The sequence below is a fragment of the Arvicanthis niloticus genome, chromosome 13, assembly GCF_011762505.2.
Source record: "Arvicanthis niloticus isolate mArvNil1 chromosome 13, mArvNil1.pat.X, whole genome shotgun sequence".
NCBI lineage: Eukaryota > Metazoa > Chordata > Mammalia > Rodentia > Muridae > Arvicanthis > Arvicanthis niloticus.
In genome coordinates, this window is record NC_047670.1 from 55,178,867 (window position 1) to 55,196,166 (window position 17,300).

Below are 17,300 nucleotides of genomic sequence, written 5' to 3' on the forward strand. Positions count from 1 at the left end.
GCCTGTTCTGCGTAAGAACTCTTGGGTGTGACTCTCCAAATACAAACCAAGATGGTTTGAGTGTTGGCGCACGCCTTTAATCTCAGCACTTGGGAGGCAGAGGCAGTCAAATCTCTGTGAAGCCAGCCTGTTCTACAGAACTAGTTCTAGGATAGCCAGGGCTACACAGAGAAACACTGACTCGGGGTGTGGGGGTAGCCACAAATCATGAATGGAAGAAATTGATAAAATGGAAAACATAAAAATTTAAGTTTATTTTACCAAAAACAATATGAGGCAAGTACAAACTTGGGAAGACAGTTTAAAATCATGTAGCCAAGAAAGGACTCTCCAAACTCAGTTGTTACACAGCCCAATTTAAAAGGAGGCATAAAATGAAAACTTGCCAGAGAGGACCTGTGGTTGTCAAGGGAACAGATGTTCAGTATCATTAACTATCAGGAAAATGCAAACTACACCATGAGGTCAGGCATGCTTTAGAGTGAAGTACAGAACAGACAGATGATACCTAGCAGTGACCACAGTGCTGTCAGCTCGGAACGCTTCCTGCTGGCAGGAGGGACTGACTACACATGGCAATGGTACGGCTGCCCTAGAAGATGGTTTGGCAGTTTCTTCTAAAGCTAAACACCTAGAGGCTGGAGAGTGGCTTACCAGTTAAAAACCCTTGTTGCTCTTCCGGAGGACTAAAGTTTCTTTCCTGGCAGGAGTGTCCAGTGGCTTACCACACCTCAAGTTCTAACTCTCAGGGGACCAGACACCCTATCCAGGCTTCTAGGAACACCCACACACATGGGGTGTTTGCTTACGTACACAATATGTAAATTTAAAATAATAAAAACCTATCCTATTTGATATAGGGTCACTGTATAGGTCTGGCTGGCCTGCCCTTCAAATTCTGGGACTTATGTTGTATACCATCACTCCTGGCCCAATAAAGAAATATTAAAGAAAAAGCCAAACAACCATTTAGTTGGATATGGTGCTTCTTGTTTTCTGTGTGTGTGTGTGTGTGTGTGTGTGTGTGTGTGTGGTGCCACAAGCTTGTCAGCCTTTCAGTAGATCTTTGTGACCTAGCAGCCTGAGCCCTAGATAGTTACCAAGAGAAAGGAAAAGCTACATTCAGACAAAAGCATGAACATGGATATTTATAGCAGTTCTCCCAAATACTGAAGACTGTAGATAGCGCAAATGTCCTTTGGAGGATGCTGAGATACTCAGACTGCTGTATTCAACAATGAGAAAGGGGAACTACAAATGCTTCAGGAAAGATGAACAAGCAATTAATGCACACAAACTCTGTGTGGCTGAATCTCAAGGACAGGATGCACGAAAGAGGCCAGCCTCTCAGGGCTACATACCACACACTTTGACAGACGTCATTCTTAAAAAAGGCAAAACCACAGGATGGAGAGCAGGCCAACACAGCAGGCCTGTGGTGGGCGGAGCAACTCCCAGGACGTCAGCAAGGCATTCTGTGTCCTGGCTGGAGGCAGTTATACAGAGTCTAGTGTGTCAGCATGACTGCATACCCAAAGACAGAGACTTTACTACATGATCTTTTAAGATAAAGCTCCCACACCCTGCATTAGTAGCTCTGGGGGACTAAGTACCAAACAAAAGCCTCAAAATCAATGTATTTGAAGTATTTTCAAGTAAAAAAGCAAGTAGAATTGGGAGGTGCATCTATATCTAGTGACTTTCATCACTATGTAAATAAGCAGATGAAATTTGCCACAGAAGTTAGCCAAAGATTTTCTGTAGCTGATTGGAGCAGCCAGCTGCAGTGGTTTTATGCCCTCCCCCACTCCCCCCTCACCCCCCCCCCCCCGCCTTTCTTTTAATGCTTTTCAAGACAGGGTTTCTCTGTGTAGCCCTGGCTGTCTTGGAACTCAGAGATCCACCTGCCTCTCCCTCCCAAGTGCAGGGGTTAAAGGTCTGTGCCACCACCACCCAGCTGTTTTACATCTTTTTTTTTTTTTTAAGATTATTAAGACTGTTGCAGATGGTGGTCATAATTACTTAATATTTCAATAAAACTTTCCAGCTTTTCTTTTTTTTTTTCCAGAGTATTTTACTTTATCCATGTGTTTTTGCCTGCACAGATGTATGTGCACCACATACAGATCTGATGCCTGCCTTGCGCAGCTCCTTGCAGGACCTTTGATAGCCTTATACTGGATGTTTGTGTCTTTGATACTATGTTCTCACAGCGTAGGCTTCAGATGCATAGGCAGGGTGTTCTGGGTCACTTCCGGGACACTGACCAGGTCCTCGAATTCATCCTTCCCAAGATACAGGATAGAAAATGTATAACTGAAGCCTCACACAAGACCAACTTCCTGGCTGCCAGGAGAGCTACATCTCAAAGACGTGGGGTCCTACTACCTTTAATGCTATGAGCATGACACGCTGAGAAGGAGCCTATCCCCAGCGGCTGTGGGATCAGGTAGTCCTGAATCGTGCACCCATGAGGACATCCACTGTGCTTATCACTGTATCATGCTTACTAATAAGGCTTACATTTCAAGGAAAAATACTGATGCTTATGGGCCACCTCCAAGAACCTTACAAAATTAAGCGCTGGGATATTTAAGCCAAGACTTGGACTTTGTGTGTGTGTGTGTGTGTGTGTGTGTGTGTGTGTGTGTGTGTGTGTGTGTTAATCTCTGCAGTGATTAAGTAAAACATCCTGGTTTGAGATCCAAATCTGATGGGAAAGGATGAGAGTCAGTTATAGGTGAGAGAGATAGAATCAGCGTGCATTATGAATACACAGGGCAGTGACCCTGAGTCCATGATCCCAGGCTTGCCCAACAAGAAAAAGGGGTGGGCACAGGGCTTCAAGCTAAAGCTTGAAGGAAACAGGACACAGGTGGAGGCCTCCAAACCAGGGAGTATGACAGACTGACTTGCAGGCTGGAGTTTCTGAAGGCCAGGTCCGGGCTACCTTCCTGAGAGCATGTGTGGGAATCTGTTTATAGCACAGACAACCCAAGCTGCGCACTGGTCAGTCGTGCTGTGGGGCATGCATTCTGCAGTTGGAACCGGTATCCAGAAGATTCCTTTATGCTGTACAATTAGAACCTCTGGGAGAAGTATGACCAAAGAGCTTCCTCTAAGCTGGGCTTATTCCTGTGTGTTACATTAGCGTCGCTTGCTTTGTAGTACAGCTCACTCTCTAAGTAGCTGTGCTGAGCTTCCCACTTGGGAATGCTGCAGTTTTCAGGTTCCCAAGGGGACCAGTTTGTGGATGCACCATAAAAACAAAGAACACTTTTGTTAGTGTCCCTTCAGACAAACATTGTTATTTCCCAGACATAGCTGTCTTGCCGGCTACAGGCCTGCCTTTGCTCTTGTTGGAGAAGCAGGTGCAATGGGATCTGGGGAAGAAGGTGGTTTTCAGTTTCCTGATGCTTCCCAGGAGCAGCAGCCAAGCTGGACAGATGACCTGCCACTCTGTCACCTCTCTGGAGTTGGTTCAGCTTCCAACCGTAGCTACTCTGCTGATGGCAAAGGCACTGAGAGCCACCCTCCAGAGGACAACTGGCTCAAGTTCAGGTATGTGTGTTAGCATGACTGAACAAAGAAGGTGGGTTCATGAGCAAGAAAAGATACTGTCTTGCCACCTCCATATATGAGGCTTGCCTGTGAAGTGGGGCCTATGGGAAGTGTCCACTGCTATAGTCCTTTCCATGTCTTATTAAGCCAATGGCCTGCTGTGGGATAAGGATGGGGGAGGCTGGACAGGGAAGATTCAGCAAGCAGGTCTTTTTTTGTAGTGAAATGATGGACACAGTGCGGGGACTCCGATGAGTGCCTGAAGCCTTCTCTGCCTTTAGTCCCTCCCCAGTTCCTTTCCTACGTCCTCCACCACCTGCATGTCCCCAGTTTCAGCCCTCCCCCTGCCCTCCCTCTGCTAGAAGTGAAAACAACTGCTTCCTGTATGGGGTCTTCAATGGCTATGATGGCAACCGCGTGACCAACTTTGTGGCACAGAGGCTCTCTGCGGAGCTGCTGCTGGGCCAGCTCAACACTGAACACACTGAGGCCGATGTGCGACGGGTCCTGCTGCAGGTGAGAGGACTGGGTGGGTGCCGGTGGCCCGGCTGGCTTTTGTGTTCTTCTCTCCCGGGATCTTGGGCCCTCCAGCTCTAAGTGTGGACAGGGCGATCTGAAGACTCCCTGCTTCTTCATCCGATACCAAAGATCAGTTCTGGGTACGCTTCATGGTGGGTTCTTGCTGCCAGGAGTGCTGGACAGGCAGGGAGGAGCAGCTTTTCCATTGGTAGCAGGACTGACTTGGGAAAAGGCATCACTGGGAACAGAGGCTCTGTGGAGATAAGGTTCTTGACAGTGACCCCTTCCTTTGCTTGAGATGTCAGGAGCTCATTCTCCGGTGTGCATGTTCTGGAACTACTCCCACCCTGTTCTGTCCTATGCCTCCCTGCCAGGGCTGTGCCTCTCCTGTTCTGTCCTATACCTCCCTGCCAGGGCTGTGCTTTTTTTTATTGGTGTGCTGGGATTTCCTTCTACCCAGGAAGGCTTCTTGACCTTTGAGAAATTGACCCTAGCCTTTTCCTGTTCTCTGTGCTCCTAGACTGGAGCTTTGCAGAGGCTAGACCAGGAGGAAGCTTTCTGCTCACCAGTGTCCAGCAGGTCCTGACCAAGGCCTCTTGAGAAGAGGTTGCCATGCCCCTACACTCAGTGACGAAGCCCTCCTGGACTGTCTCACTTCAGATGAACCCAAGTGAGCAGCACTGCTGTTCACACCCAGCAGGCTTGAGCACAGGGCCTGGCCCCTCCTCCTGCCTCCTCTCTCATTCCTCTGCATTAGTAGCACCCTTCTCCCATCCCACAGCTAAAGGTCTTTATCCAACAGTAGACAGAAAGGCCCACATATGAGGCAGAAGTGATATGTGTCACCCGTCATGAATGCCATGGATCTGTTACTCTCCATAGGGACATCTTAGCAGGCGGTGATGGTGTTGTTTGAGCCAGCCCTTGCCTTGCCCTGTGTCTCTTCAGGCCTTCGATGTAGTGGAGAGGAGCTTCCTGGAGTCTATCGATGATGCCTTGGCTGAGAAAGCAAGCCTCCAGTCCCAGCTGCCAGAGGTAACTGACTGTCTGTACTAGTACTGCCGGGTGCAGTGCTCACCATGTGTCACTTGCCGCCTGTGGGCACAGCAAGGCTTGCAGCAGGAGTCATGAGGCAGCATCCTGATGGGCAGGCTGGGGTGGCAGTAGGTGTATCCCTGTAGAGACTCCAGCCCAGCAGTGGGTAGCTTTTCTCAGAGGCTCATCCTTAGATGACAGGGATAGGTGGAAGGAAAGGCCTTTTCAGGTTCTTGATCTGGTTCAGCCCAGAGCCAGAGTCACCTTCAGACTGTCCCTAGTTAAAACAACAGTGACCTTCCCAGGGCATCCTACAGGTATCCAGCCTGGCCACATCTTTGCTGGTCATCTGTCTGTCTTGGCTGCTCAGCAGCCTTGCATGCTTTCTCTCAAGGGAAGCAGAGGGTTGGTAAGGTGGTCCTCAGGTACCCATACTACTCTGATCTCTTGATGATGGCTTGCAGGGTGTACCCCAACACCAGTTGCCATCGCAGTATCAGAAGATCCTAGAGAGACTCAAGGCACTGGAGAGGGAGATTTCGGGAGGGGCCATGGCCGTTGTGGCAGTCCTTCTCAACAACAAGCTCTACGTTGCCAATGTTGGTGAGCTACCCACCTGTCCCATACCAGTCTGCTTTCTGTCTGTGCATACCCCAAGCTTTCCAGGGTGATTGGGCCTGTTCCTCCTCATTCTGTTGTCTATGTCAATCCCAGATGGAAGGACAGCAGTGAGGCAAGGTGGGTGTCCTGGCTTTCGATGAGTGACATCCATCCTTTCCTTTTTAATTATTTTATGTGTATAGTTGTTTTGCCTACATGTATTGTCTCTACCACATGTGTGTCTGGTGCTTGTGGAGGCATCTGATTCCCTGGTACTGGAGTTACAGACTGTTGTGGGCCACCACATGGGTCGGGAATAGAACTGTATCCTCTGGAGGAGCAGCCAGTGCTCTTAACTGCTGAGCCATCTCGGGGGGGGGGGTGGGAGGTGGGGGTTCTGCACACAGCAGGGCTGGCATATGAAGCAAGAAGAAAATCCAGTTCAACATGATTTAGTAGCTGGTATTGGTTCAGACTTTATAGAGCAGCAGTTCTCGACCCTTTGGAGGTCAAATGACCTTTTCACAGGAGTTACCTAAGACTGTCGAAAAACATGGATGTTTATATTATGACTCATAACAGTAGCAAAATCACAGTTCTTTGGTAGAAACAAAAATAGGTTTATGGTGGGGGGCCACCACATGAGGCACTGTATTAAAAAGTGGGAGCACTAGGAAGGTCGAAAGCCACTGGTCTAGAGTCTGACAGCAGGCAGTTTGTTTTAGGCTGATAGTACAATTTGGAATACGTTTCCAGGTATCACAAGTCCATGGGCACAGTAAGACACAACTGCATCAAGAGTCTAGTTTCTTTCCTTTTCTTTTTTGAGACAAGGTCTCTCTGCATAGCTCTGGCTGTCCTGGAACTCATTCTTTAGATCAGGCTGTCCATGAAGCTGCAGAGATCCCCCTCCCTCTACCCTCCTGACTGCTGGGTTCCCAGGCCTGTGCCACCATACGCAGAGGAACTCTTCAAAGTATGTGTCACTTCTTTCATGAAGATGGGTTTTATAGATAAACTACATGTGTTAAGATATTAAGGCCTGGGCAGTGGTGGCGCACGCCTTTATTCCCAGCACTTGGGAAGCAGAGGCAGGAGGATTTCTGAGTTCAAGGCCAACCTGGTCTACAGAGTGAGTTCCAGGACAGCCAGGGCTACACAGAGAAACCCTGTCTCGAAAAACAACAACAACAACAAAAAAGTCATTTAAAGATCTTAAAGCCTTAAGGGAGGATCTTATACTTAAAGCACTGAGGTCAAGTAGGCTGTTAACCACCAGCACCCCCAATGCTCTGGGTGAAAAACAGCTTGTGTACCTCTCTCTTTGAGAGACAGCCCTGCATGTTCAACATTCGAGGTTTCCTAGTGCTTATCTGTGGGCACAAGGACCCCTGTGCGCCCAACATCTGCAGCTCCATGGCTTCTTCCTTTAAAAGAAATTCCCTGGAGTAAAGGCCTGCTCTGCATTCTTAAAAACAGCAGGAAGCTGGGTGATCAGGACACTTGGATTTAAGGCCAAAGGAGGAGGCCGTCAGAGACTCAAGAACCTGAATGTGATACGTGTCACTCTAAGGAATCAGTAGCTGGCCACTCCTGGTGTCCCTGACTCCCTTCTTCCTCTTAAGGTTTTCTTAGGATCAACTTGCAAAGCATAGAGTAACTGATAAATAGTACACCTTCACACCCGCTCTAGCCCAGACACTTCTGTCCTGTAGCAGGCTTGCTTCATCTAGAGCCACCACAGACATTGTGCCAAGAGAATCTGAAGATTTGGTATGGACCCCTGAGGAAAAGTCTGTTATTAAACTCAGTCCTGTGATCATACAGTAGCTCGAAGCCTGCTTCCCTGCTAAGGCAACTGTCCTTGCCTGGTGGTTTACCCATGCTCTGAACCCCTTGGTGTGTGTGACATCTGCTTGTCTTTTCTGTTGTGTCAGTAGCTCCCGTTCCTCCCTCTGCTTAATCTTGGTCAAATTGTGCTGCAGGTACGAACAGGGCTCTTCTGTGTAAATCTACAGTGGATGGGTTACAGGTTACACAGCTAAACATGGACCACACCACCGAGAACGAAGATGAGCTCTTTCGTCTATCACAACTGGGTGCGTAGAGGCTGGGCCAAAGGGCCTGTGGAAACAGGGAGGCTGGCTCCTGGGCTCCCTCTGATCCCTCCTTTGGTAGCTGGGTGAAGGAAATACAGGCTAAAGGACTGGATCTGTAGCCAAGGCTGGATCTGTTGCTGGACAGTTGTGACTTGGGAAATTCTTCATCTGTGTGGTGTGGGGTAAACCCCCTTTAGAAAGTTAATGTGTGTAGACTACTTTCCAGAGGAATACCTGGCACATACTAGGCACACATCCCTATTCCTGACAGAGACCAAGAGAGCAGAGAAGTTCTGCAACCCCAGTGTCTCTGGTGCCTTTCCTTTTCTTCCAGCTCTGCCTCCTGAGCCCTGGGCACAGGCACACAGGACCCTGTAGGCTTGTGTTGCCGTGCCCGTAGGGAGAGGCCTATTAGTGTTACTTTCCTCATTGCTGTAACCAGATCCCTGACAGAAGTACCTGAGGGCAGGGAAGGGGTTTTTGTTTGTTCTGTTTTTTGTTTGTTTGTTTGTTTTTGGTTTTGGTTTTTTTGGGCACATGCTTTAAAGCGGTGACCATCCATCATAACAAGGAAGCATGGTGGCTGAGCCTCCACTGGTGGTGGTAGCATTTCATGACAGCTAATTATTAAATCTTGGCAAATTAGGAAAAGCAGAGAGGTACCAGAAGCTTGTTGGTCTGCACCTCTCCAAGTCCATGCTACAGTCCTACTTCCAGCCAGACCCCATTTCCTGTTATTTTGCCCTCACTCACCATGTGCATGGATGTCACATCCACATCTCCTTTAAACTCTTCACTGAGGAAAAATGGGCTTACCACCTTGTACTCTCTCTGGTAGGTTTAGACACAGGAAAGATCAAGCAGGTGGGCATCATCTGTGGACAGGAGAGCACCAGGCGAATTGGGGATTACAAGGTTAAATATGGCTACACTGACATTGACCTGCTCAGGTAGGTGGCCATCTCTGCAGCCCTAGCCATCTGTGAGACCAGAGGACCTCAGTTAGAAGCAGACGCCCAGCTGCAGTGGCAGGGTTACCATTGAAAGCCCAGGCCCCGTGGGATACTGCCTGCCTCCCGAGAGCTAGGGGTGGAGTAGGGCCTAGGTCAGCAGTCTGGTCCTGTGAGCTAGGCCCACAAAGGTCAAGGAGGGAACTGACCAAGTCCAGGAAGCTAAAATGCCACAGAGCCTGGGTGGAGGGTCCAGTGTTGGCATGAGGTGCCAGAATGAACAGGAACTGATGGGTCCAAAGTACTGTTAGTGCTTGCCTTTCACTTAGCCAGGTGGAGCCCAGGTGAATCATCCTTTCCCTCCATGGTCCTTCCCTGTGAGTGCTACCCAAGTCCCCATGGCAGTCACAGTTCTGGTGAGCCTTTGTTGTACCTGGAGTCCATGAAAAGAAACTGAGATATTGAGTCATTTAGGAGTCTGGCCAGTCACAGTGCAGGTGATGGACCCAAGCATCCTTAATTTAGAGCGTGTGTCCTTTACCGCTGTCTAGCTTGGGTGGGGACATCTCATGAGTGCCTATGAGGTGCTAGTCCAGCATCGTGTCACAGCCAGAGACATCCTCAGCAGGGGCCAGGCCCAGCTAAGTTAACATTCCTTCCCCTCCCAGAGTCTGAACATCCAGTACTTAAGAGCTTTGTCCCCAATTTGCAGGGTTCAGTTTACTTTACTGAGTAGGAGGTCTGTGACAGAGCACTTCAGAAAGGGTGCACACAGCCTTCTATCTCAAGCCAGACCTCCCTCACCCAGAGGCTGCTAGGCCCATATGTGCCTCCAGGCGTCTTTGCACATGCACATGCACTGTGTGCTTGTGTGTGTTGTGGGAGTTGAGGTGCATCCACAAACTCCTCTGGCTCTGCCCTCTCTCTTCTCTAAGCCACTTTAGTTAACATTGGACTGTTAAATGGTGGCTTCTTTAACTGGAGCAGCTAGGTGTGGTCAGGACAGGTCACAGGGCATCTGATTTCATGAGTGGAGTCTGTCCCTCCACCCTTGCACACCTGCTCTGAGCTGCTGTCCTGCCTTATAACAAACACTATGATTCCAGCAGACAGCTGTGTCAGCATCTGTCTGAGCAGTCCCAAGAGAATGGCTCAGCATGTTTCCAGATTTCTCTCCTCAGTCTCTTGTCAAGAGTGTTCTCACAGGGCATGTGTACTAGAGTTTTTGACATTTAATGGCCGGGCAGTGGTGGCACATGCCTTTAATCCCAGCACTTGGGAGGCAGAGGCAGGCGGATTTCTGAGTCCGAGGCCAGTCTGGTCTACAGAGTGAATTCCAGGACAGCCAGGGCTACACAGAGAAACCCTGTTTTGAAAAATCAAAACAAACAAACAAAAACAAAAGGCATTTAATGACTTGATACACATCTGCCCTGGTCCCATGCAGACAGTGTACTTTATGGGATCTTAATTGGAAGAGACTTCCGTCTTGTCCAAGTTATGGCAAGAGGATGAGCTTTTATTTATTTTAAAATTTATTTTTATTTTAAAAGAGGCTGTTACTAGTAACCCAGACTGAGACCTCTGTTGTCTTTCTTTGAACTTCTCATCGTTCTGGCACAGCTGCCTTAAGTGCTGGGAAGATAGGCACCATCACATCACCTATCAGACATACTTGCTCCATATGTCATCTGTGACATCCTTGTAAGGTGGTCTCCCGGCCGGGTGTAGTGGTGGTACAAGTTTGCCATCTGGCACTTGAAAGGCAGAGGCAGGAGTATTAGGAGCCCATGGTTATCCACAGTTACATAGGTGTAGATCAGTGGAGCCACATGAGACCTTATCAAAGACTAAACAAATAGAAACAGCCTTCCTGATGTTCTATCTGATCGGCTGTGCCGGGAAGTAGAGTGGAGCCTGGATCTGGCATCTGACCTCATTATGACCCTGGGCTTTACTTTAGTGGCTGACTTCAGAAGATTGGTCTAGTCTGCTTTTCTCTTTCCTTCTGCCCCTTTCCCTCTTAGAAAGTCGGGTGTTTTATTTTTAATGTTCTGAGTGTAGATTCTTACCCTCAGCTTAAGCAATACCCCCCCCGGGGGGAGGGACTTTTCCACACAAAGCCCTCCCTCCCTTCTCTCTCCCATAGCGCTGCCAAATCCAAACCTATCATCGCAGAGCCGGAAATCCATGGCGCACAGCCTCTGGATGGCGTGACAGGCTTCCTGGTGCTGATGTCAGAGGGGCTATACAAGGCCCTGGAGGCAGCCCATGGACCTGGGCAGGCCAATCAGGTGAGCTGAGTAGGATCAGGCAGGTGACTGGAGCCCTGATTCTCAGATGCTGTCACCAGATATCCTTTTAGCCTCAAAGCCAGGGCCTGAAGCAGAAAGGGGAGTTGGGAACTACACTGCCCCGGGGCTGCAGGGAAGGGTTGTGATCTGCTGCTCACAGCAGAGCCCTCGTGCAGGCTCCTTCCCCTTCCTACTGGGGCCTCGGGCTATCTTTGCCCCCTCTTTGGCAGATTCTCCCTCCAGGGATTATGGGGAGGTTAAGTGTGAGAGGATATAATTCTTTAACCAGTGGGAGCCCCTTGATTTTCTACAACTTAGAGCTACCAGGCAATAGCCATCCAAGTGATTTCCAGGGTGTTCTGCTTACTGAGCTGCTGGGCGAGTGCTCTACCAGGAGGTTATACCCACAGGCCCCGTTCTATTTTCATGTTTTGAGAAAAGCAGTTGCCTGAGCTAGATTTGAACTTGCTGTGTAATCCAGGTAGGCCTCAGGCATAGCAACCTCCTGCCCCAGTTTCTCAGATAGTGCCACAATGTTTGGTTAGCATTTGAAGGGTATCTACCTGTACCTTGGGCTGCTGTGTGACCAAGTTTAGGTATGTCTGTCTTTTTTGGATATGGTTCTTGTACATGTAAGAAGGTAATCTTTTTCTGGTTTTCTTTCTTTTTTCTTTTTGATGGAGTCTTGCTCTTTAGCCTAGACTAGCTTGAAACTTGTGAGATAGTCCAGGCTGGCCTTAAATTTGGAATTCTTCTGCCTCTGCCTCCTCAGTGCTGGCATTACAGGTGTGTTCCCTAACACTCAGCTCTGCCCCCTCCCCTTAGTAAAGCCTGGCTATCACCTGACCCCTGTGTTCAAGGCTTCCCACCCATTTTATTTTATCCTTCATTCCAGCAGCCTGGAGCATAGAGGGCCCAGTGGTTACTTCCTCATGGAGGTCTAGGGTCCTGTCTCAGGTAGTATGTCTGCTAGCCACAGGCCAAGCTTCTGCACTGTGTCCAGGTTCTTCCCCCCCTTTTCCCTGGGCTCCTGCTTCCAGGAGCTACAGCCAGTGCTCAGGTAGAGACTTATACATTTGATCTTTTTGGTTTGTTCTTTTTTCTTTGAGACAGGTTCTTACTATGAATGGCCTGGCACTTGCAGTGATTCCCCTGCCTCTGCCTCTTGAGTGTTGGGGTACAAGTATCTACTACCACACTTGGCTGGGCTTTTGTTTTGTTTGTTTGTTTTTGCTTTTTTTTTTCTCTTTCCTTATTGATCTTCATACTAGGTTTTGGAATACACCAGACACAGGACTTCTTGAAGGGAAGTTCCAGGCAAAATGCCTTGTATTTAGCACGGGTGTTTTATCCAGGGAAGAAGGCATAACCATAGCCTCTACCTTGCATTTCTTAGCAGTCCTGAGTGCCCTTGTACCCATGTGTTATGTAATTCCTGGTGACAACCCACTGAGGTGGATATAACCCACTTAGAGGTGTGGAAGCCAGTAGAGAGATCACAAGGTCCCACACCTTTTCTAATCAGTGTGTTCCAGAAGGATTGTCCTGAACAGCTTGGAAAGCTCAGGTTGCAGTTACTGGCAGAGACTTCCTTCAGCTGCTGGGCTAGTGATCTCTAAGTCTCCTACACAGGGCTCTGGAACCTTAGGCCCAGTCACTCTGATTCCTTATCATGTCCTCCCTCCATACCCCAGGAGATTGCTGCGATGATTGACACCGAGTTTGCCAAGCAGACCTCCCTGGATGCGGTTGCCCAGGCTGTGGTAGACCGAGTAAAGCGTATTCACGGTGACACCTTTGCCAGTGGTGGGGAACGTGCCAAGTTCTGCCCACGGCATGAAGACATGACCCTGCTGGTGAGGAACTTCGGCTATCCATTGGGTGAAATGAGCCAGCCTACACCAACCCCAGCTCCAGGTATGTATGCTATGTACTATACAGGTAGGCACACCTGAGGTGAGTCCTGGGCTGGAGGCAGCACAGACTGGCTGATAACATGAGCTTGATGCTTAGAGTGCAGATGGAGCCAGGGGGCTGGCCTTGCTCAACACAGGCTGTCAGAGTTCCAGACTGAGCTGCAGGGCTTTGTTCTGTTTGTCTGTGAACTAAGGAGCCCTTGCCCTAGCCACCCTTGAAGTCTTGCTGCATGAGCACATCGGATACAGTTAGAAAGGCAGATGGCAGAAGCGGCAATGGCCACCATGGATGGTGGAGTCCCTCCTAGCCTGTGGCCACCCTTACTCACAACCCTAACAGGAAGGAGAAAGGCTCTAACATACAGGGACCTGGATGAGGTCAGGTGTAGGACAGATGGTCCACCCCAGAACCTGGCACTGTGTCTGACCATTTGGGGCTGTGGAGATAATTCGCTCCTTCCCTTTTTCCTTTTTAGTCCTTGAATCAAGCTGCTTGGGCAGTGGTGAGACCTTCTGTACTGGTTCCAAGGGCTGCATTTCCTTTTCTGTTTTTAAACAAACAAACCATGGAGCTCCTGCCTCCCATTGCTCTCCCAGGGACACTGGGAACTGGAGTCCCTCTGGCCTATTGCAACCATGTTTTCATTGGGCCTGTCTCAGCAGGAAACAGTCTACCCTCTGTATTAAGGTGCCCATGCATGCAAAGCCATGCAGGAACCCTTTCTCTGAGCCCGTCCAGCATTTTCTTCCACTCCCGTCTTGATCCCCAGTGGGCATCCTTGCTGGAGGGGAGTCCCACTGCTGTTCTGGAAGAGACTCTACCGAGGGACATCTTCCATGGGCCACCCCAAGGGTGGAGGGCCACAGTGTAGCTTAGGGGTCTCTCAGCCCTTCCATAACCTTTGTCACTCAAGAGTAGCCTTGAGCCTACTACGTTGGTTTCCTCCAAACTGACTTCCCTTTCCCTGCTTGCTCTCTCCTATTGCAGGGGGCCGTGTGTACCCTGTTTCTGTGCCCTACTCAAGTGCCCAGAGCACCAGCAAGACCAGTGTGACTCTGTCCCTTGTCATGCCGTCTCAGGGCCAGATGGTCAACGGCTCTCACAGCGCCTCCACCCTGGATGAAGCCACTCCCACCCTCACTAAGTAAGCTGTCCTACTCTAGAGACAGTCCTGGGTTCCTGGACAGAAACAGCTGTACAAACCAAGTCCTAGGGCTCAGTGGGGAGGGCTGAGAGAGGCCCTGAGGTCTGGGGACTCTGCGGTTTTGGCCTCCAATTCTCTACCCTCACCTTTGGGGTAAGGTGTCTGATTAGACATAGGTAGAGGGGAGCGTTAGCATTAGTTCTAGCGGGTATTGAACTGGACCTGAGCAAGTGAGGTTTGGGCACGGTGGACAAGGGGCCCGAGAAAGGAGCAAGGCAGCTGACTGATGTCTCAGCTTTCATCCATGGGCAGCTTCTCTGTTGGTTTTCTTCTGTTTTGGAGCTTGTAATATAGGGTCACTGCCTTCATGCATTCGTAGTTGGGGAGCATTGCCTGGACTGGCCTGGGTCCTCAGAGCTGCTGCTCTCTCACTATGGCGTGCCCTTGCTGTCAGCTGTCTAGTTTAAGGGGCACTGTGTGTGGAGGTCCTGGCCTGAGAGGAGGAGCACGGTGCAGACCTGCCTGGCAGGTCTTTTGTCTACCTGCCTCCTTGATTTCTGTGACTATGCACTCTGCTCCCACCCCACCTCTTGGGGGCAGGGGTGGGGTGGGGGATCACATTTCCACATTCCAGCCCTGCACTGATAGAATAATACAGCTGCCACACCCAGTTACACATAGGGCTTACCCGGATGTGGCCAATTAGAAGGGCTGGCAGGGAGGGAGTGTCCCTGTTTTCCTCTGCCTCTTCAGAGGGCCTCCGTCTGTCCCCAAGGCTTTGCTGCTGCTGTTCCTGCCACTACCTCTGGTCGGAAGGGCCTGGTAGACGTCTGGGCATCATGGGTAGCCATGTGTTGTCCCCAGCACAATCATCAGAGTCTTCCCTCCCACCAGGCTTCCCCAGGAAACCACCAGCTGTGTCCACAAAGCCAATCAGACAAACTTCATGGGGCTCAGTCTGACTTCCTGGGCCTCACAGATCTCCTCCCCTGGCTCTGAGCCTTATTCTGTCACCTAGGTCAGCCTGTCTTTAAAAAATCTCACCCAGCTGGCTATAGGATATTTGGCAGAGAGGCCTGAGCCTAAAGGGCCACTCTTTTGCGGGGTGGGAAGTTGAGGGCCTCTGAAGCAGCTGCCCCAGACTGATTCCTTCCCTCTTCTTCTGTAGCCAGAGCCCCACTCTGACCCTGCAGTCCACCAACACACACACCCAGAGCAGCAGCTCCAGTTCTGACGGGGGCCTCTTCCGCTCCAGACCGGCTCACTCACTTCCACCTGGAGAGGATGGCCGTGTTGAGCCCTATGTGGACTTTGCTGAGTTTTACCGACTCTGGAGCGTGGACCATGGCGAGCAGAACGTGATGACCGCACCTTAGTCTAGCCTCAGAGTACAGCCTTGGCACAACTTTGTGTAGACACAGAGGGCTAGTGCCAAAGCAAGACGAGCTTCTTGACCTTTGCAGGTGCCATGGAACCAGTGGGCAGTGAGTCACTGATGTGCTGCAGGTTCAGCCCCCAGCCCTTGGCTGTTGCCTGAGTACAGACTGCATTGCTGGTCCACACAGGAAGCTGGAGTCCAGACCACAGGCATCCTTAGACAGGGCCAAATGGGAAAGCTGCAGGTGGCTTACGAACCAGCAAGAGTGCCTCTTGATTAGCAAGAAGCTGCCCTGTGGACTGCTACCCCAACTACCACAGGCTAGACAGACACTGCTCCCTGGAGACTGCTGTACCTGCCTCCGCTTCCCCTGGAATAGCTGTGGCCTCTTCTAGTGCCCTTTATCTCTGGGTGGTTATCCCCTTCCTATCTTTCAGCCCAAACTCCTAGATTCAGAGTCGAGAATAATGGGAGTGATAGGGGTTGGGGATTTAGCTCAAAAGGCCCTGGGTTTGGTCCTCAGCTCTGGGGGTAAAAAAAAAAAAAAAAGATAATAATGGGAGTGGGTGCCTGTCACTGGACGTCTCTGGAAAAGTCCAGAGAAGCAGAGGGGCCTGTAATAGCCACGGGGGAGCAGGACAAGAAAGGGCCAGAGAGAGCTGGCCAAGGAATGTCAGTCCTGGGCTGCAGGTCAGCCAGCTGGCAGCTGAGCTAACTCAGAGCTGGCTTCCCAGTGGGCTGCAGACAGTAGGCCAGGCCCACCAAGCAGCCACAGTTCTGCTTCTAGATCTGCCCTGGGGTGGGGCAGGCCAAGTCAGAAGCCAGTGCCTTCCTCCCAGCTGGTACTGGGAAGGTGGTGATAGCGAGTGCTGAGCCAACGGCCTTCACACTGATGAGGAAGCTGCTTGGCTCTGGGCTCTCCTGAAAGGAGTGGAAGATGGCTGTGAGAGGGAGGAGGTTGAGTCTTGCCCACCTAGAAGACCAAGGGCATCAAGTGTGATGATGCAGACATGCAGGGGAAAGACTGTACCGGTCAGGCCCTAACTGGGACCTGTTCACACATGTCTTCTACCTTCAGACAGGAGGGTTACCACAGCTACCTGCAGTTTGCCCGCCCCTGTGCCCAGAGGAGGACGCAGGCAGGCCGGGTGCTCCGCTGACCTGAGCCCTTCCATCAGGATTGGAGTCCAAGCTCAAATCTGCAGCCTTGTACCTGGTATTCTGCAAACCTTTCCCCACAGTATGCAGCTGCTGGGCAGGATGCCCAGGGTGTCCTGTTGGCAAAGGCCAGTTCAGAGCACTTCTCAGAATCCATTTCCCTAAAGTGAGGCTGCTTCCTCAGTGCAGGGGTGGTGGGAAGAAGTCACCTCTGCCCTGCAGGTGAGCAGCTGTCAGCTGATGCACAAAGACTTGGGGCAAAGGAGGTCCTCCCCCCAGGAATGTGGTGCTGTTTGGTCTCTAGAAATAGAACCATGTTCTTAATGCAGTAAAGATGTTGTGTGTTACCCTGTCTGTCTGTCACCCAAGCACCCAAGAGGTGGTTGCCTCCTGTTCTGCTCAGGAGGTTTGAGAACCAGGCCTGCCAGACTGGTAAGTGCCAGTGCTGGGATTTGAACTTGGACCTCTTAGCTGCAGACACTCCTGCTCTTACCTGCTGGGCGTGCGTTTTGCCACAGGCTTGCTGTCTAAGCTAAAGAGGGCAGAGCTACTCTGCTCCTCAGGGAGTGAGTCCAGGGATCAGGGTGGGGTGGTAACTGCATGCTTGGGTCACAGGTCAGGGACCTTGCCCCTCCACCGCCTGCC

The 17,300-nt window shown here is 50.6% G+C and overlaps 1 protein-coding gene across 1 annotated transcript in view; it reads left to right on the forward strand.

Moving 5' to 3' along the window:
• The window catches only part of Tab1 (TGF-beta activated kinase 1 (MAP3K7) binding protein 1), a 30,668-nt gene extending 13,666 nt beyond the window's left edge, over positions 1–17,002 (forward strand). The window contains exons 2-11 of the mRNA XM_034517592.2: positions 3,425–3,561; positions 3,924–4,077; positions 5,029–5,115; positions 5,580–5,718; positions 7,701–7,814; positions 8,653–8,764; positions 10,914–11,058; positions 12,753–12,975; positions 13,963–14,119; positions 15,288–17,002. Of these exons, the coding sequence (XP_034373483.1) occupies positions 3,425–3,561; positions 3,924–4,077; positions 5,029–5,115; positions 5,580–5,718; positions 7,701–7,814; positions 8,653–8,764; positions 10,914–11,058; positions 12,753–12,975; positions 13,963–14,119; positions 15,288–15,495 (1,476 nt within the window). The 3' untranslated portion in view covers positions 15,496–17,002. The remainder of the gene's footprint in view (positions 1–3,424; positions 3,562–3,923; positions 4,078–5,028; positions 5,116–5,579; positions 5,719–7,700; positions 7,815–8,652; positions 8,765–10,913; positions 11,059–12,752; positions 12,976–13,962; positions 14,120–15,287) is intronic.
• The last annotated feature ends 298 nt before the right edge of the window (positions 17,003–17,300 follow it).